The sequence below is a fragment of the Nematostella vectensis genome, chromosome 6, assembly GCF_932526225.1.
Source record: "Nematostella vectensis chromosome 6, jaNemVect1.1, whole genome shotgun sequence".
NCBI classification, from domain to species: Eukaryota; Metazoa; Cnidaria; class Anthozoa; order Actiniaria; family Edwardsiidae; genus Nematostella; species Nematostella vectensis.
Window position 1 is genome coordinate 7,871,279 of NC_064039.1, and position 20,327 is coordinate 7,891,605.

The 20,327-nt window shown below is 37.5% G+C and overlaps 2 protein-coding genes across 5 annotated transcripts; one reads left to right on the forward strand and one right to left on the reverse strand.

Annotated features, from left to right (window-relative positions):
• Positions 1-128: 128 nt before the first annotated feature.
• Positions 129-4,080, reverse strand: LOC5518417 (palmitoyltransferase ZDHHC16). The gene is made up of 10 exons (XM_048729146.1): positions 3,746-4,080; positions 3,471-3,662; positions 3,287-3,335; positions 3,047-3,095; positions 2,796-2,824; positions 2,400-2,533; positions 2,234-2,305; positions 1,812-2,021; positions 1,408-1,478; positions 129-365 (listed from the first exon to the last, which is right to left on the reverse strand). The coding sequence occupies exons 1-10, from the start codon at positions 3,899-3,901 to the stop codon at positions 257-259; spliced, it is 1,071 nt and encodes a 356-aa protein (XP_048585103.1). The 5' UTR covers positions 3,902-4,080; the 3' UTR covers positions 129-256.
• A 119-nt stretch (positions 4,081-4,199) lies between these two features.
• Positions 4,200-19,487, forward strand: LOC5518492 (FHF complex subunit HOOK interacting protein 2A). 4 transcript variants are annotated; one of them, XM_032363136.2, is made up of 23 exons: positions 4,200-4,343; positions 4,596-4,671; positions 5,140-5,240; positions 5,551-5,619; positions 5,893-5,997; positions 6,495-6,617; positions 6,976-7,050; positions 7,553-7,591; positions 10,925-11,041; positions 11,836-11,946; positions 12,336-12,415; positions 13,265-13,376; positions 13,524-13,600; positions 13,808-13,887; positions 13,960-14,072; positions 14,920-15,188; positions 15,900-15,990; positions 16,062-16,125; positions 16,314-16,393; positions 16,611-16,751; positions 17,522-17,631; positions 19,000-19,054; positions 19,229-19,487. In XM_032363136.2, the coding sequence occupies exons 1-23, from the start codon at positions 4,299-4,301 to the stop codon at positions 19,277-19,279; spliced, it is 2,184 nt and encodes a 727-aa protein (XP_032219027.2). In that variant the 5' UTR covers positions 4,200-4,298; the 3' UTR covers positions 19,280-19,487. The 4 variants fall into 4 exon arrangements, with proteins under 4 accessions (XP_032219027.2, XP_032219028.2, XP_032219029.2 ...); XM_032363137.2 differs by lacking the exon at positions 7,553-7,591; XM_032363138.2 differs by lacking the exon at positions 6,976-7,050.
• Positions 19,488-20,327: the final 840 nt, after the last annotated feature.

Below are 20,327 nucleotides of genomic sequence, written 5' to 3' on the forward strand. Positions count from 1 at the left end.
TGAACTGCTTTCAACAGCACCTTTTAGTTTCTTCCTGCCATATAACATTGGTTATTTGCTCTGACATTTCTTTTTTTATATAGAGTTTTAAGAGATGTTTTTGTGGTGTTGACATACTGTAGCCTGCCGGCAAGATAAATGTTTATTGTCTGTTTCTTAAAAATATATAAGTATATTCCATATCTTAATGCATACATTTATATAACTTTTTCACATCATACAATGCTGTTATTGCTCTTTCTTGAGCAAACAACTGTCATAAGGGCAATATCTTATTCTTAGGAGTTTTAGGTGGTGGAGGCGGCCAGCTTAAGCCGTTGCCATAGGGATGGTGTGAAGAAGGTAACAGTACACTCATCCAGGATCTGAAAATGAAAACATGAGAAGAATTACATAACAAGAAAAGGACTAATCACAATATGGTGATGATATAATCATTTAATAAGTGATAATCTGGGACTTGGGTTTTTGGGATTCTGTTCATTTTTCTTATTCATAGTATGCCAAATAATTGTCTAAAATAATTTTTTTAGCTTATAAGTTATAAATTGCTAAATAATATTTCTAGTGTTTCGGGGGTGGGTGGGGGGAGGGTTCTTCGGGAGGTATGCATAAGCCTTTGACCAATGTCTAAGCGATACATTGTCCAGGCAATATACAGCACTTTACACTCACATTATTATTATTTTTATTATTATTATATTATTATGTCTAAGTGATACGTTGTCCAGGCAATATACAGCACTTTACACTCACATTATTATTATTTCTATTATTATTAAATTTATTATTATGTCTAAGTGATACGTTGTCCAGGCAATATACAGCACTACACTCACATTATTATTATTATTATTATTATATCTATTATTATGTCTAAGTGATACGTTGTCCAGGCAATATACAGCACTTTACACTCACATTATTATTTTTATTATTATTATATTTATTATTATTATATCTATTATTATGTCTAAGTGATACGTTGTCCAGGCAATATACAGCACTTTACACTCACATTATTATTTTTATTATTATTATATTTATTATTATTATATCTATTATTATGTCTAAGTGATACGTTGTCCAGGCAATATACAGCACTTTACACTCACATTATTATTTTTATTATTATTATATTTATTATTATTATATCTATTATTATGTCTAAGTGATACGTTGTCCAGGCAATATACAGCACTTTACACTCACATTATTATTTTTATTATTATTATATTTATTATTATTATATCTATTATTATGTCTAAGTGATACGTTGTCCAGGCAATATACAGCACTTTACACTCAAATTATTATTTTTATTATTATTATATTTATTATTATTATATCTATTATTATGTCTAAGTGATACGTTGTCCAGGCAATATACAGCACTTTACACTCTACCTGTTGTTGACAAGGCCTAGCATCAATCTCCAGTTATCCCATGCTCCATAATTATAAGGATTTTTATAAACCTGCAATAACATTATTAAGAAAAAAAAGTATTTTAGATGAAGGAGAATTTTCCCTGAAACCCCTTCTTGATGTATGTTATAGTAAAGAATTCTTGGCAAATAATACATAATTCTGGAAGGCCTGTTATATTGGTCCATAGCCATTATTTTGAGAACACAGAGGCATTTGTTCGGCAACTAGGTTTGATGTTTCCCAACCATTTAACTCCTTTATTTCATATTGAGGACCATGCTTGAAGATCTTTGAGCATGCTTGAAGACCTAACAGTCAGGGTGTTGTGAGAGAAGCTGGATATTTCTTTTGCATGAAATGATGAAAATAGGACAACATACCAGGCCTTTCTTTCGGAAGGCACGTTGGTTTGCTCTGTTAATGTAAAGTTCTATTGAAGTCTGTCCATCAGCAATTAGCTTTGCGTGCCATAATGTCAGCAGTCCAAGAGCCAAAGTAACGGCAGAGCATAGCATAAATACAAATACTGAACTGTTATGCTCGAATTCTAAGAGGTTCTTGTAGCCACCCATAACCACAACATTTGCTATCTGCATGGAAAAGAGAGAAATTTAACTGACAAAAGGAAAAAAAAAAGAAGAAAAAATCAGTTTTAAGGCTAACAAGCAAATGAAAACGATGATGGTCATGATAATGATTCTTATATAGCATTAATTGAGTCCTGTATTGAGTGCTTCACAAAATTGTCAGCTTAATAATCTAATAATCTGACAAAATATCCAATACATAAAAACAATCTAACCTTTTCCCTCATTATTTCAGCTTTACTCTGGTGGTAATTCACATTACTTTTACTATTACTCAGGTCTTTTCCCTGAAATAAAGCAAAAAAAAAAAAGTGAAAGAAGGGGGAAAATGGGAAAAGTGAAAAGTAGTTGAAATATCTACAAGTGATTTTTTTTCTTTACCTTTGGAGAAAAGAAATGTTCAAGAAACAGATCCCATGCAGAGACAGCAACATAAAGAGAGCCAAGAGTCATGTAAATACAGAACAGGATGAAGTAGCGGTGATTAAAATGACCAACACAATTGTTAATCCAAGCTTCCTAGAGTTAAGATAAAAATGTAACTCAGCTTTTGCAGAAAAAGGCAAACATGCATTTGAATACTTTGTCCTTCCTGGTATCATACTTTTGCTATGACAAATTGTATTGAAAGTTGTGAAAAAGAACAGGGCCTCTGTCCTGAACCCTCCAGCATACACGAGAGACTGTGCATTCAAAGGAAGGAGAATCTATATAATTTTACACCTGCTTTCAAGTTTATACAGTAAAAAAACTGACATGTATCATAATAAAGGATACGACAATGGTGATCCATCTTTAAAATACACCTGTGAAATTAAATAATGAATGCAGTTAAATCTTAAACATTATAACCATTATAAAAGAGAAAAATCAGACTGTAGCTTCTGAATTGTGTATGAGTTTGAAGTAGGAGGCAAATTTATAACAAAAGAAACAAAGTATTTATTGCAAAATAGCAAGTCTATCATTAGACTAATGGTGTTTGGTTCTTCACTTTGATTGAGAACTTTATAGGACCTTAGAGTTACCTTTTACATATTGAGCAATGATGTGTTCTTGGAGGTTTAGCTTGACTACCTAAAATAAGAACATTTCGTTTACCTACTTTGTAAAACTCCCCAATACCACCCCCCCTCCCCTGCAATATTTTGATGCCTGCTTACAACTCTCTGTATGGACATATTCCATACAAATAAATAGAATCTAAAAACACCCAGAAAGATGCAGTTCCCCCTTACATCCACTTCAGCCTAGCATACTATACCTACATTTTCTACAAATCAAATAATTTTCAGGTTTTCCTGGTAACTTGTCTCCCTGTAGAAAAATGTATATTGTCAGCATCCAAACATTTTTGTGTCATAATACACATAATTCAGTTAGATGGTTTGATTGGCTCATCATGCATACGTGACTGACAGGTGTCAGCCTTGAACTGAATAGGGTTCTTACCTCAGGGGGGTACCCTGGGGAAGTAAACACTGATTTCAGGTAGTGAAATGAAATGTTGAGCAACAGCCAGTGTGCTACCAACAAATGCAGAATAATCCGAACGATGTGTTTCTCTAGTATCGATGGTAGGATAGTTGTATAGTAAATCATAACAACTGCGGTGATCAACACAATCACAAGAAGCACAAAAACCTGAAAATAAACAACAAAAATATGAAAAGAAAGTAAAATGAAAATTTGCGGTGGCACTAATGAGAAATACACGGGTCACCTACCGGACCAAGTAGATTTACAAAACGGTCTACAACCCAGAATACTGGCCTAAATGCGGAGTCAAATACGACAGCTCTAGCGTTCGCTTTGTTGTACGCAAGAGCGCGCACGGTAAAAAGAGCAACCCGAAACTGTAGAAGCCATGTCTTGATGAACATTTTAGCTCAAGGAATGGATTAAAGTTATGATAAAGTGGACCCTACAATCGGTGACTCCCATGAGATCTAACGAGTGGAAGAAATCTGATTTTTTTAGCAGACATTCAGTTGCTAAAAGTTTCTTAACAGATCGATACTTTATGTTTATCTTCTCAAGACACCATTGAATATTGTACTACATTAGAGTACACCAGACAAAGTTACATCACGTATCATAATATAAAAACGCGCTGGTCAATATATTCGCGGGCGCAGTCTCAGAATTATCTACTGCTGCCTTTATTTCGATATCGCAGGCTCAATATTAGACAAAATCCAAGATGGCCGACTGTTGTTTCTCCTGGGGTTGAACTCCGAGTGGATTTGACCCCCTTCCTTTTAATTGAACAACACAGCGATGTTTAGTAAAATAAAATCGCTGGTCCAAGAAGCCGTTGAGGCGGTAAGTTCAACCAATATCTACAAAGCCTTTTGTTTTAGGAGATGTAAACGTGGGAAACATATGATATTTTGGGTACCAAGTCTGTTTGTGAAAGTTGTCCACGTATTGAAAGCCCAGATTCAGGATGCTATACTTACTATAAAATAAAGTTTGTGAAATTTGAAAATTTGCCTTAAGAAATAAAAAGAAGTTATTTTTTTCTTTATTCGACTCGGTTTGATTATAGCACACTGACATTCATTCATCTCTCAGCTGGCCCCCGAAGCGCCCCAAGAAAGTTTCGTCTTTCACTGGAAAGCAGTCACAAACTACTTCATAGAGGCTACAGGTATAACATGCATGTATATGGCAATTTATTTACCCCAATATAATTATAACGATATGGAATCTTAGTAGAGAGAGTTTCTTTATCAGACTACAAGATACGATGGCAGATGGCAGGGGGTGTCTGGTGTGCAAAACCATGAAGTTCTTGTACGGTTTGAAGAGGATTCTATTAATCCTGTGGTATAAACATAAACACAACAAGCTTAATACAGGGAATCAATTCATTTTTGGTTACTTGAAAAAATATATAACTAGTCATATATAAAACATGTTTATATCTGCTCTTTTAGGGAATGTTTCCATAGCTTTTAGCATTTGATTTATAGTTTCTATTCATAATATTATAACAGAGATGCCAAATTCATCAAAGCTGGTTATCAAGGTCTGTAAATCAAGGAAACGATAGACCAGGTTATGACTACAGTATCTTGCAAATATAGAAAAAGCAGTCTTAGTGTTTGTTTACCAGATGAAAAACTTCCCGTGTTTTCAACAAACATCCCCTATCACTTGGAGAAAATGCTTGAGACTCTACGAAGGGAGGAAGAACAAATGGAGGGAGGCTCAACCGTGAGTAACAATGAGAGGACATTTGCAGGCTGCCATTCAAGCCATGTATAAAACAAAATACTGTAAACATGTGTATTTGCCTCCATAATTTCCATTTTGCTGTGTTATTTTTAAACCATTAAATGAAAGGTTTGTTTTGATTTTTGTGGTTTTATTTCAAACATAGTTAATATTTAGCTACATTTAAAATCACATTAGCATTTTGTGAATTTATCAAGATCATTAAAATTCTCTGTTTTTTTGCGTTTAAATTACAGACTTTGAGACTTGGTAAGTGGCATGGAACTTAACATTGTGTCCTGTTTTCTAGGGCCCATGCTTGGAGTATCTTCTACAGCATAAGATACTTGACACCCTTCATACTCTTGCAAGAGCAGATGTAAGTACCAAACTTTACCAGAAACATCAACTCTAACAGATTTCCTGTAATCTTACAAATTTTGGCTTTGCCATATTTTTTTTTTCAGATAAACTGTATATAAAATCTCCCAAATTCACAGTAACTGTAAATTAACTCTGGATTATGGGTTACAAAAATGAAAAACAAGTTGACATGTTTGCCTTATTTTGCACTGATAATGTACATTAAGACTCCCACAGGGTATTGTTTATTTTCTTGTTCTTTTGATGCCATTTTCTTGTGTTATTTCAGTGTCCACCTGGGATGAAGCAGCAAGTTCTTTCATTTTTCTCAAACCTTTTGGCCAAGATGAAGCAGCCCCTTCTTCCTCATGTGAATGTGTACAGACCTGTGCATGTAGGTGTTACAAACAACAACAACAACAACAACAACAACAACAAACAAACAACAACAGCAACAATTTAAAGCAAATCAAAATACTGTGTAAACAACAAGGACATTATAAAACTGTAAGCACAAAAACTTTGAATTTTGCAATTAGGAATTTAAAATCTTATTGGCTAGTTGACAGAATAAAAATTTCCTTTTTTCAAACATGTTTCTTATTCCTACAGAGTTCTCAAATAAATATGTTCATTATTTAAATCACTGTTCTGTAGAACTAGACTTATTTTTTTTTAAGTCAAAAGTAAATTCTTTGACTTCTCTTCTTGGAGTAATTCTGTGTAAATTTAAGTATATTTTCTGTATTGTTTCCCACAGCGTTTAATTTGACCCTGTGACAAGTATCATCTGTATACTAAACAATTGTACTCACTGAACGCACATAATACACTCAGACTATTAAAGAATTGTGCTATGATTTAAGCATAGCTTTGTATATTGTTCTCTAGCGTCTGATTCGACTCTGTGGAGAGGTACAAGCTGCGCCTTCTGAGAATGAAGAGGTCCATTTCCTATGCACTGTTTGCTCCAAGTTACGGCAGGACCCGTACTTAGTAAACTTCTTTCTAGAGGTATGACATTTGTAGAATGGCAAACTTTTAATTTGTAGATTTTATCTTCTTTGATAAAAAGTTTTTCGTATTCAACGAGGATAAGTGTGGTAAACATTATATACAATTCTGGCTCAGAATCAGCTTGTACAGAAATAAAATCCAAAAATGAAAATGATTTACACTCTGATAATAATATTAAAACATTTTTTCAATCATGTAGACATTCATTGAAGAACTAAGTTTATTAAATTTAATTTAATCCTTAAACTCTTTGTTTGGCTGTATTATAAATTAAATTAATATTCCAGTAAACTTGGTTATAAATAATTGTTTTTTTTAACTGCTTTGATCTTGCTCTTTCTCTTTCTGAACACAGCTCTCATTCTTACAATCCTGCTCATGCATTGCGTGTCAGCAAACAAACAAAGACTCACCACCTTCTAGCACTCTTGTAAGTGTGCCATATGCCCCATGATGTTGCGAGTGTACTTTCCTGAACAGTCTACTGTATGGTTTTATGTTGCATCCCATTCATCAAGTTTGTCATCGGTCTCTAGAAGATATTTCCTCTAACCCAACTTGCTCCTACTGTAACATGTAATCCTATTCCATCTTGACCCCTTAGTCATGACCTTTTCAACTAAAGAATCTTTTATAAATCTAGTGACTAATGCTTGCTTTACTTTTTTTTTATTCATTTGTTTTACTTTTATGTGTAGAGGTTACATCATCTATCTCTAAATTGTAAAGATCCTCCAGTATAAACAAATTTTAAGACTCCTTCAACGATAATAAAATGCAATTATAAATATATAACTCAATAGTTCATCTAGTGCATACATTACTTTTCCTGGTCACAGCATTTCTTGCACATTACATAAAAAAATATATTATTGTGAGAATAAGATTATGTTGCAATTATCACTTGATGTTAATGCATTTTCTCCCACTAGACCACAGTGCCTGCAAACCCTTGCCATAAGCCACATAAGGTATGCATGCATGGTGCCCTATATTCACGACATCCATGCATGCATCATCACTCTCATGCTACCAATAGCTCCCATATCTGTCCTCATCGTCCATGCATGCATCAGCACTCTCATGCTACACATAGCTCCCATATGTGTCCTCATCGTCCATGCAAGCATCATCACTCTCATGCTACACATAGCTCCCATATATGTCATCATCGTCCATGCATGCATCATCACTCTCATGCTACACATATTCTCCATATACATGTGTCCTCATCGTCCATGCATGCATCATCACTCTCATGCTACCTATAGCTCACATGTGTCATCATCGTCCATGCATGCATCATCCCTCTCATGCTACCCATAGCTCCCATATGTGTCCTCATCGTCCATGCATGCATCATCCCTCTCATGCTACCAATAGCTCCCATATGTGTCCTCATCGTCCATGCAAGCATCATCACTCTCATGCTACACATAGCTCCCATATGTGTCATCATCGTCCATGCATGCATCATCACTCTCATGCTACACATATTCTCCATATACATGTGTCCTCATCGTCCATGCATGCATCATCACTCTCATGCTACCTATAGCTCACATGTGTCATCATCGTCCATGCATGCATCATCCCTCTCATGCTACCCATAGCTCCCATATGTGTCCTCATCGTCCATGCATGCATCATCCCTCTCATGCTACCCATAGCTCCCATATGTGTCCTCATCGTCCATGCATGCATCAGCACTCTCATGATACCTATAGCTCCCATATGTGTCCTCATCGTCCATGCATGCATCATCACTCTCATGCTACCCATAGCTCCCATATGTGTCCTCATCGTCCATGCATGCATCATCCCTCTCATGCTACCCATAGCTCCCATATGTGTCCTCATCGTCCATACATGCATCATCACCCTCATGCTACCCATAGCTCCCATATGTGTCCTCATCGTCCATGCATGCATCATCCCTCTCATGCTACCCATAGCTCCCATATGTGTCCTCATCATCCATGTATGCATCATCACTCTCATGCTACCCATAGCTCCCATATGTGTCCTCATCGTCCATGCATGCATCATCACTCTCATGCTACCAATAGCTCCCATATGTGTCCTCATTATCCATGCATGCATCATCACTCTCATGCTACCAATAGCTCCCATATCTGTCCTCATCGTCCATGCATGCATCATCACTCTCATGCTACCCATAGCTCCCATATGTGTCCTCATCGTCCATGCATGCATCATCACTCTCATGCTACCCATAGCTCCCATATGTGTCCTCATCGTCCATGCATGCATCAGCACTATCATGCTACCCATACCTCCCATATGTGTCCTCATCGTCCATGCATGCATCATCACTCTCATGCTACCCATAGCTCCCATATGTGTCCTCATCGTCCATGCATGCATCATCACTCTCATGCTACACATAGCTCCCATATGTGTCCTCATCGTCCATGCATGCATCAGCACTCTCATGCTACCCATAGCTCCCATATGTTTCCTCATCATCCATGCATGCATCATCACTCTCATGCTACACATATTCTCCATATACATGTGTCCTCATCGTCCATGCATGCATCATCACTCTCATGCTACCAATAGCTCCCATATGTGTCCTCACCGTCCATGCATGCATCATCACTCTCATGCTACCAATAGCTCCCATATGTGTCCTCATCGTCCATGCATGCATCATCACTCTCATGCTACACATAGCTTCCATATGTGTCCTCATCGTCCATGCATGCATCATCACTCTCATGCTACCAATAGCTCCCATATGTGTCCTCATCGTTCATGCGTGCATCATCACTCTCATGCTACACATAGCTCCCATGTGTGTCCTCATCGTCCATGCATGCATCATCACTCTCATGCTACACATAGCTCCCATATGTGTCCTCATTGTCCATGCATGCATCATCACTCTCATGCTACACATAGCTCCCATATGTGTCCTCATTGTCCATGCATGCATCATCCCTCTCATGCTACCCATAGCTCTCATATGTTTCCTCATCGTCCATGCATGCATCAGCACTCTCATGATACCTATAGCTCCCATATGTGTCCTCATCGTCCATGCATGCATCATCACTCTCATGCTACCCATAGCTCCCATATGTGTCCTCATCGTCCATGCATGCATCATCCCTCTCATGCTACCCATAGCTCCCATATGTGTCCTCATCGTCCATGCATGCATCATCACTCTTATGCTACCCATAGCTCCCATATGTGTCCTCATCGTCCATGCATGCATCATCACTCTCATGCTACCAATAGCTCCCATATGTGTCCTCATCATCCATGCATGCATCATCACTCTCATGCTACCCATAGCTCCCATATGTGTCATCATCGTCCATGCATGCATCATCACTCTCATGCTACACATATTCTCCATATACATGTGTCCTCATCGTCCATGCATGCATCATCACTCTCATGCTACCCATAGCTCCCATATGTGTCATCATCGTCCATGCATGCATCATCACTCTCATGCTACACATATTCTCCATATACATGTGTCCTCATCGTCCATGCATGCATCATCACTCTCATGCTACACATATTCTCCATATACATGTGTCCTCATCGTCCATGCATGCATCAGCACTCTCATGCTACACATATTCTCCATATACATGTTTCCTCATCGTCCATGCATCATCACTCTCATGCTACCCATATATAAATTATATTATAAACCCCCAAATTTATCAAATAAAAGCTTATATGCATAATACAATTTATAAATCAGTGAATGCAGCTAACCACATGGCATGGCTCCTGCTTTATGCTGGTGACTCACAGAACTTTATGTTGTTTAGACTGTATCAGTGATATTCATTCTTATTATTCTAACCTGTGGGATTTATGCTCTATGCTTGCTTTGTTTGTAATTTAGCAGCAAAATAATATTATTGTGTCAAGTGCAGTGTCTTTTTTCAAATGTACAGTATCTTAAGTGTTGTTATCAATATTATTACTTTTTCATTGTCAATAGGGACTGTCTTTAATAAGAATACTTACTTTATTCTCCAAAGCATGTTTTTTTTTATCATGGATTGCTAGGAAATGGTCGGTACAGTATCAATCCTAGAGAGCACATTAGAATTCTAAATCAATTCCTTTTTTTTTTTTGCTCATCACCGTCCTCTTTGCCCTAGAATCTTATGTCTAGAAAAGGAAGGTGGCAAGTAAAATTATAACCAAAGTTTTTTTTTCTGTGTATCTGTTGCTTATAGTGGCTTACAGAGGTTCACTTGTCATATGAACTAACACTGCAATTTTGTTGTATCAATATGGTCCAGTCTCCAGATAACAACTCAGCAATCAATGATGAAAGCAAAGACCCAGTAGAGCCAAGACGGAGAGACAAGCCAGATTATACCCTTGTAAACTCTCTACTAGCTTTGACCAAGAGCGAGGTATATTTTATTTTACCATATAGTTTGCTGATGATGATGATTATAATGATGATCAGGTTCTACACTCTTTAAAGTTGATGAGAAGAACAACATGACAGATCTAAGTAAATAATATTATGTTTAGCCTTGAAAAAATATGCTATAGATCAAGTGTCTTGTGCCGGTAGCAAACAGGAAGTCTTTCTTTTTAAGAGAGATATTTGTTAAAAGAGGCAAGCAAAGAATGAATTTTTTGTTAAGAGTCTAGATCAAAACCTTCGTGCACCAAGACATGGTGTGTCACTGAAGAACTATCCACTACTTAACCGTCCTTAGAAAACAAGACTTCAGAAGTGCTTCTTGTAGACTGCACTGTATTGAGGTCCCAGATCCAAATTTGTTTGCAAAATGAAAAGTCACTGGGGGGCATGTGCCCCCCCAATATATTTTCAAAAATTATAAGGAAATGACCAGAAGGGGTGTGGCTCTGCCCCCCTCCCCCCTCTTCTGGTAAAGAAGTGCATTGTCAGGATATATACAGAAACCTCTCTTTGAATCCATGCCTACCAAATGTTTGTGGTTCTCACATTGTGATTGGCTTACCTTCCTGAAAACCTTTTCTTGTATTCCCCTCCCCACCAGGAACAAATGTTTAGAAGAAATACATGCGAGTCAAAATCAACAGTTTTACCTTTCATCATAAAATATGTTTTATGTATCCCCCCTTCCCCCAATTGGGACAGTGCCCTCTTTCTTTTGGAAAATACAGGAGCCTCTGGCACATGGTAATAATCTTATATCTCTTCTGCACACAGGACAGTAGAATATCAGTGAAAGCGTGTGAGGGGTTGATGCTATGTGCGTCCCTGCCAGAGGATCATGCTGCCACCGTCATTGTACTGTACACTCCATTTTGTGAGATTATGGTATGTAAAACTATATGATGATGATTATCATGTTCATGATCATGATCATCTTAACAGTTTTAGAAAATAAACTGTCAATTTTGATAGATGGAATTCTCATCAGGGTTCAAAATAGCGGCTTTTTGCTTTTTGCTGGCTCTTTTTTTTCTCATATTTTAACAATGCAGGTTTTTTTCCCCACCAAAATCCACAAAGCCGGCAAAAAATAGTAAATTAAAAAATATTATTTTGAGCCTGCTCATTGGTTGCACATCCTTAGAAACTTAAAAGTACAATCAACTTGAAATAGATTTTTAAATCTACATATTTCAAGTTTACTTATTATCAAGTCTACTAGTATCACATGCCAATGTTGTATAATTCAACTGTGTGGTATTGGTTTGTTCCAGGCTGACAAGCTTAAGCCCCTATTTGATGCATGTCCTCCTAGTGATCCTGCTGACATCACAACTGTTGCCGCCAAATGGGGGTAAGCTTTTATTTGACATAATTTATTTAAAACCAACGATTCACTAACTCTGTTATAAAGCATATGTAGCATATGTAATGGTAGTGCTGATGCTGATGTTGATGGTAATGATGATTGTTGTGATAATAGTGTTATTGGTTGTGATGATGGTAATGATGCTGGTGATTGTTATTGTTAATAATAATAATAATGATAATAATAATGATAATGATAATGATAATGATAATGATAATGATAATGATAATGATAATGATAATGATAATGATAATGATAATAATAATAATAATAATAATAATAATAATAATAATAATAATAATATGATATAATAATAATTAAATTAATAATAATAATGATAATGATAATGATGGCCTCAGTAAAGGATCCAAAGGGTTGCTCTTGCCCTGTGCTAAACTAATTAAATAACTAACTATCTAACTAACTACTAATTTTAAGTTTTTCAAATAACTTTGTTGGTAAAATTATAAATTCTATAACATTTATTTAGAAATCAGTCATTCTAAAACAATTATTTTAGTCCAACATATTTAACAGTTGAAAATATATTTAACTGTTGTATTAGAGAAGAGGTACAACGGATTTACAAAATAAATTGTAATCCTGAATATTGCGTACAGCCTGGCCGTACAGTATTAGAGACAATTAGCATGTGTTTACATGGTGGTGGTTTTGGTTATAGTGATGATGATGGTGATGAAGAAGATGATGATGTTGATTAACAGGATTCATCCAACTTGAGACAATGTCCATGTGTTGATAGTTCTTATAGTGGGAATAATGATTATGATTATATGATTATAATGGTAACGATGATGATAATGATGACTACAGGTTTGATCATATTGGAGATGAAGATGCTCACACGTTTCCTGGCAAAAGACAACTCCTTTCTTTCCTTTCGTGGCTGGACTATGTAGATCAGTTGTCTAACGTTGCACACAAGGTACTGTATTTCACTCATCTCTATATGTCACTCCTAACTAAATCTCTGGTTAAACGAAACGCATTCTGTATGTATGTCCTTAGCACTGATAATTTATTTTATAAGCAACCTGGTGCACTTATGTGTCATCCTTCCTCTATATTTCAGCTGGTAGCTAATGCACTCGCGGTAGGTGTGCGAGAGCGGTTTCTTCAGCCCGTCATTGAGCAGAGTTTAATGCAACAGTAAGTAACTTTTCATGGTTCATTTTTTTTTTCCTGTGGATAAACCATTGAATAGGAACAACTATATAATATGATAAATGAATTGCTTGAGTATTAATGCAATTAATCCTGGGAATGAAGTGGCAAGAATTTGTGTGTATCGAAAGTCGTTTACAGTTTACGCTGAAAAAAAAACATGTGATTTATCTCCATTTTTTATCTGAACAGATCAGAAATTGGAGTCATTTCTACAATGGCGTTAATGCGACGAAGTTTAAGCCTTATCACCTCACAACACCTGCTCAAAGGTAAACCTTTATTAGGTATGTTATTACCACACGTAGTCACTTCGCTCATTTACTGTTTTCTATTTTTTGTAGAGTTTTCAATGTTTTTGCTTGGTGAGAGCAAAAAGCCAGAGGCAATGTCTGACACAGGAGAGCATAAGCTACGACAAAAACTAATCGAGCTGTGTGACCACCTATCTGATGAGGTACAGAACAAAACAAATACCACTGCTACCACATACTAAAAAGGAGAAATTTCGAAGTCATTGTACCCGAGTTTCACACCGCCGGAAACCCGAAGACAAGCAAATGCCGACAAGAGGGCGAGCAGCGATGTGTGCTTATTGAACTTTAACTCGATATATTACCTACTTGCTCTACAAAAATGAATAGGCACATCACCGATCAACATGTGGAAATGAACTTATTTTTTCGCATCATCTTCAATCTAAAACTCGTCTTCAACAAGTTAGCATTACTATCGTGAGAGTCATATACCTTCCGGCCAGTCTCGCCACATTGAATCCTTATATGCTTTGCAATAACTATACTATTCACGCTGAATAACTTAGAACAGAGTATATAAGATCAGTGTTTATGAATATATTATCGTATTGATCAACTGCAGGGATGTATTTGCTTCAATGGAGGTTGATACTGGATATGCTGGGCGAGACGTGACTAAGGCCAGCACGCTGTTTACCCGCCCACCCGTGTTCTACGCCTTTTTCTTTTTCATGCCCTGCGTTCAGTGTCCGATCGCCAAATGTATCCACAATCTTTATACGATGCGACAATGAATGTAGTGCAGAATAGTTTACTATGTTTACCCTGACCTAGCTCACATAAAAACTGTATCAAACGGTAGTTTCTTGGTGTTACGGAGCACCAGCACCAAAAATCACAATGGAACAAAAGCCAAAAACAAAGACCTTAGAACGAGACAATGAAATAGAGTACAAAGACCAAAAACAAAGCTCCCCGTAACACCAAGGAATAACCAATCAAACTTATTTTTCAGTACAATTAGCTATCTCTTCTTCGATATTTCAGCTGAGCATAGAGACGCTCAAATTGTTCGAGACGCTAATCCAGAAGCCTTCCCAAGTCATTCTAGAGAACCTGGTCACACGTAACCTGACGAGCAGGAAGTATTACGATACTACCACAGTCACCAATGGTAACGCATCCTCCAATGAGACCACGTCCAGTGCGCCTGCGTCACCAATGACGCCGCTGACGCCGACGATTGACGAAGTGCTGGGCTTACCCGGATCTGTGGACGAGGCAGATAGACAAGAGGTTGAGAGGGTTGTCAATAGGTAATGTATGTGGACGAGGTAAATGGACAAGAAGTTGAGAGGGTCGTCAATAGGTAATATATCTGGACGAGGTAAATAGACAAGGGGTGAAGAGGGTGGTTAATAGGTAATGCATGTGCGGACAAGGCAAATAGACAAAAGGCGGAGAGGGTGGTCAATAGGTAATGTATGTGCGCACAAAGCAGATAGAGAAAAGGTTGAGAGGGTTGTCAATAGGTAATGTATGTGGACGAGGTAAATGGACAAGAAGTTGAGAGGGTCGTCAATAGGTAATATATCTGGACGAGGTAAATAGACAAGGGGTGAAGAGGGTGGTTAATAGGTAATGTATGTGGACAAGGTAAATAGACAAGAGGTAGAGAGGGTCGTCAATAGGTAATGTATGTGGACGAGTTAAATAGAAAAGAGATGAAGAGGGTCGTCAATAGGTAATGTATGTTGACAAGGTAAATAGACAAGAGGTAGAGAGGGTCGTCAATAGGTAATGTATGTTGACAAGTTAAATAGACAAGAGGTAGAAAGGGTCGTCAATAGGTAATGTATGTGGACGAGGTAAATAGACAAGAGGTAGAAAGGGTGGTCAATAGGTAATGTATGTTGACAGGGTAAATAGACAAGAGGTAGAAAGGGTCGTCACTTGGTATTGTGTGTACACGAGGCAGGTAGACAAGACTTAACTATGTATCATGTATTATTTGTCTTTTGTTGCAGCTTTTTGTCTTTAGTTCCGAATGAAGTAAAATCTTCGCTACTGACTGGAGATGCAGGATACGATACTTATCTGCGAGACGCTCATCAGCAGGTACCGCCTTCCACAGCATGACTTTGCCGATGCGTAGATATTTGTACTCACTGTGTTTCTCCTCTGCGCAGTGTACGAAATGCGCTTTGCGCTCCCGGCAGTTTGACTGGCCGACATCGCCTTTGCCCGTGGAAGGTATTTTTTGTTTTATATCAGCAATATCAACAATTTTGCCATTGTCATCATCAAGACATCATCATTATCATTGTTCTTCTTTTTGCTGCAGCTGTTGTTGTTGTTTTCGTTGTTATTGTTGTTGCTGTTGTTGTTGTTTATGATTAGCTCATCTGAAATCTTCAAAAGAATTCGTTTCTACCCCACAGGCGATGACACAAGGGAACATTTTTACCCAGGAGCATTTTTGGGAATGTTGTTCAGAAAGTTAGAGAGACTTTTAGATCAGGTACCATGCTTTAATTTTTATTTTTATTATAAATATTGAAAACTCTTATAATGATTATCTATTTTAGCAATATATGTTTTATGCTAGATGGAATGAATTAAAACGGATGTTGGAATCTGTATCTAATTTTCAATAAATTACTCGTCACAGAAGCCGGCAAGAGTAATTTGAACGTCCCATATTAGAAAATACACATTTGTTGTTTTTTTTTCTTTAGCCGTACGAAGTAAATCTTCAGGTGACTAGCGTCCTCTCTCTACTCGCGCAGTTCACCCATCCGCACCTGCACGAATTCCTCCTCTGTACGCATCTACCACTTGTGTCGGGATGCAGTTCTTTATATCACGTGCTGCAAGGGGTAAGCAGGTCTTTATATCACGTGCTGCAAGGGGTAAGCAGTTCTTTATTCTACGTGCTTCAAGGAGTAAGCAGATCTTTATATCACGTGCTGCAAGGGGTAAGCAGGTCTTTATATCACGTGCTGCAAGGGGTAAGCAGGTCTTTATATCACGTGCTGCAAGGAGTAAGCAGATCTTTATATCACGGGCTGCAAGGGGTAAGCGGATCTTTATATCACGTGCTGCAAGGGGTAAGCAGGTCTTTATATCACGTGCTGCAAGGGGTAAGCAGGTCTTTATATCACGTGCTGCAAGGGGTAAGCAGATCTTTATATCACGGGCTGCAAGGGGTAAGCGGATCTTAATGTCATGTGCTGCAAGGGGTAAGCAGGTCTTTATATCACGGGCTGCAAGGGGTAGGCAAGTCTTTACATCACGTGCTGCAAGGGGTAAGCAGGTCTTTATATCACGTGATGCAAGGGGTAGGCAAGTATTATATCTCGTGCTGAAAATCACCAGGACAGTCTGCTGCCGCGGCGGCGGCGAATTCGCCGATTTCTAGACGTTTGATTCGTCCGATACTGGCGATTGTATTCGCTCATACGAGCGTACAACGTCGCCTACTGTGTCGTAGGCTTTAGTATGCATTGTACCGCGGGTAAGAAGTGGTAAGCAAGTATGCACCTACCAAGTTCTTCAAGGGAAGAGTCCGTTATATCATTTACTGTGCCTTTACCTGTCACGCATTTCTACAATAGTAAAGCAATGATTTTCTTTGATGTCTTTCAAGGTTGTGACCGATCTTAGAGATCGAATCGAGCGAATTCCGAATTTCCAAAGAAGCGTTGTCACCATACGGAGGCAACTCATGGGTCTCTCCATCGTTCCTGAGCATAAAAGGTGATTATCAATAATCGCACCGTGCGCTTGTTGTAGGGGATCCAATGGAAACATTTGCACCTCTGTAAATTGTAGCTTGCCGAGGTCGTTGTTTGCCATATGATTTCCATAATCAGCTACGAGTAAGGTGACCAACTATTAAGCCCCACTCTCCACATTTTTTTACGGTCCCAAGTGTGTAATTTGTATTGTAATTATCCATTATAAATCTCTTAGGCGTCCAGTAAATCATATTATTGCGTAGGATAAGATTGAATGGAGTAGGTGTTTTATTTTTAAATTTACACTAAATATTTATCCATGGGGTTTTGCTTTAACCCATTGACTCCTGGCTATTTTTGAGCTGAATTTACAAAAAACAGACTGAAAACAGATACCTCCCCCCTATTCTGAGTTTTATACAGCCCGTCAAAGTCAAACACAGCTGCACCTAGTCAGTGGTATCTAAGCTTTCCAACAGTGCTTTGCGGTCCCCACTTTTAATCCCTCGTCGTTGTGCTTAAGCAAGCACAAGTTGATGGTTGCTTGTATTTTATATAAAAAATACAGCTTTGAGCATATTAGGAGAGTGTCTCAGGACATCATAAAGTCTATTGGGGCATAATTGAGTGCTTTGCTTATGGATATTTGCAAGCAAAGGTGGATTCATGATGATTTTTTCTTGTTTGGCTTTGCCTGGATGAGAAAATAATTTTCAAATGAATCACCACAGCTCTCCTAAATGCTGTCTTTTCTGAAACCAAATTGATTAAAAAATTGTTTACACTGCTATTCTGGGTCTGTATGACCTGGAATTGATTTGTTTGGCTTCGGGGTAAAAAAAACATCTAACTTTGGGGAGAGGAGTGTTGACTGGCCCTTCCCTCGTGAATGTTTCCCCGGATCTCCCAGAATGCTATGCAATCTGTAAAGGCATCTAAGTGGTTTTACAAGCCTTCAAGGAGTGGACATTGTGTTTTGAGGCCATGGAAATGAACCTGTAGGATCAGAATAAAGGTATCTATTGGTATCCCTTGTGTGGTATTTTGGGCGTTTTATTGAGAGGGGTGATTCTGCTTTTCTTTCCTTGTTCGATTTGAAATTTGTCAAAAAACCTGTGCTATTATTTGGCTTAAGAGTAGTTGCCAACACCTTGGTTGGATGCATATCTTCAAGACCATTTATCCCTTAGACTGATGTCTGTGTATCTTCATTTTGTTGTGTTTATTTTGCATTTATGAATTTTTTGGGTTGTGGGTACTTCCCAAAGCCGGTGCAGGCCGGTTGAGGGGTCAATGTTTTAAAACGTTCAGTACTTTCATATTAATCTCTTAAAGGTACTACTGTAGTAATATGAGAAAACTGACTTGTTTCTCTTTGCTCTTAAAGTACGGCACATCGAAATCTTCTGGAGGCGTGCATTGTTCTGGAAGAGTTCTGCAAGGTACAATCCGCTGTTCATCCTTACAATTCCCCGGGGGGATTGGTGATGAAATATTCGGCGGTATAGAATTGGGTCATTTGTCTTTATTTTCGGTCCATTCAATGCCACCAGACTCCATTAGTGTACAGCTACGAATTATCATTATTGTAGGCTAACCTTTTCTTTTCCCCATAGGAATTAGCTGCAATCGCATTTGTCAAAGCCACAGCGAGTCTGAGGGACTAGGAAAATCATGTAGCAGAAAGGCAGATGATATTTTTATTTTTCAGGACAAGGAACCAGCAATTCTGAGATAAAAAAAACGCGATATTGGTCACTGGTTGACCAGCGAGTACGAAATCATAGTAACATTATATTATAACAAATAATACTTGTAAAAGGGACATGTAAAAAGAATCTTATGTTGGTTAGTAAAACGGTTATTTTATGGCTACTACAGTGTTCTTTTTACTCTGTTACTAAGTTTGAATAATATTTCAAATATTATAATGCGCTATCAAAAAAGAGGAGCAGAAGGCATCCAGTATCCAATGAAACGAAATGAAAAAAATATGGTTGTCCAGGGCACCTAGACTAAAATTGGGTCAGGTTTAATACAAAATGAGCCGAGTTTATTACAAAATGGGTCAGGTTTAATACAAAATGAGCCGAGTTTATTACAAAATGGGTCAGGTTTAATACAAAATGAGCCGAGTTTATTACAAAATGGGTCAGGTTTAATACAAAATGAGCCGAGTTTATTACAAAATGGGTCAGGTTTAATACAAAATGAGCCGAGTTTATTACAAAATGGGTCAGGTTTAATACAAAACGAGCCGAGTTTATTACAAAATTGGTCAGGTTTAATACAAAATGGGTCAAATTTATTACAAAACGTGTTCAATTTATTACAAAATGGGTCGAGTTTATTACACAATAAGTCACATTTATTACAAAATGGGTCAGGTTTATTACAAAATGTGTCGAGTTTACTACAAAATGGGTCAGGTTTAATACAAAATGGGTCAAATTTATTACAAAGTGGGCCAGGTTTATTACAAAATGGGTCAGGTTTAATACAAAATGAGCCGAGTTTATTACAAAATGGGTCAGGTTTAATACAAAATGAGCCGAGTTTATTACAAAATGGGTCAGGTTTAATACAAAATGAGCCGAGTTTATTACAAAATGGGTCAGGTTTAATTCAAAATGAGCCGAGTTTATTACAAAATGGGTCAGGTTTAATACAAAATGAGCCGAGTTTATTACAAAATGGGTCAGGTTTAATACAAAA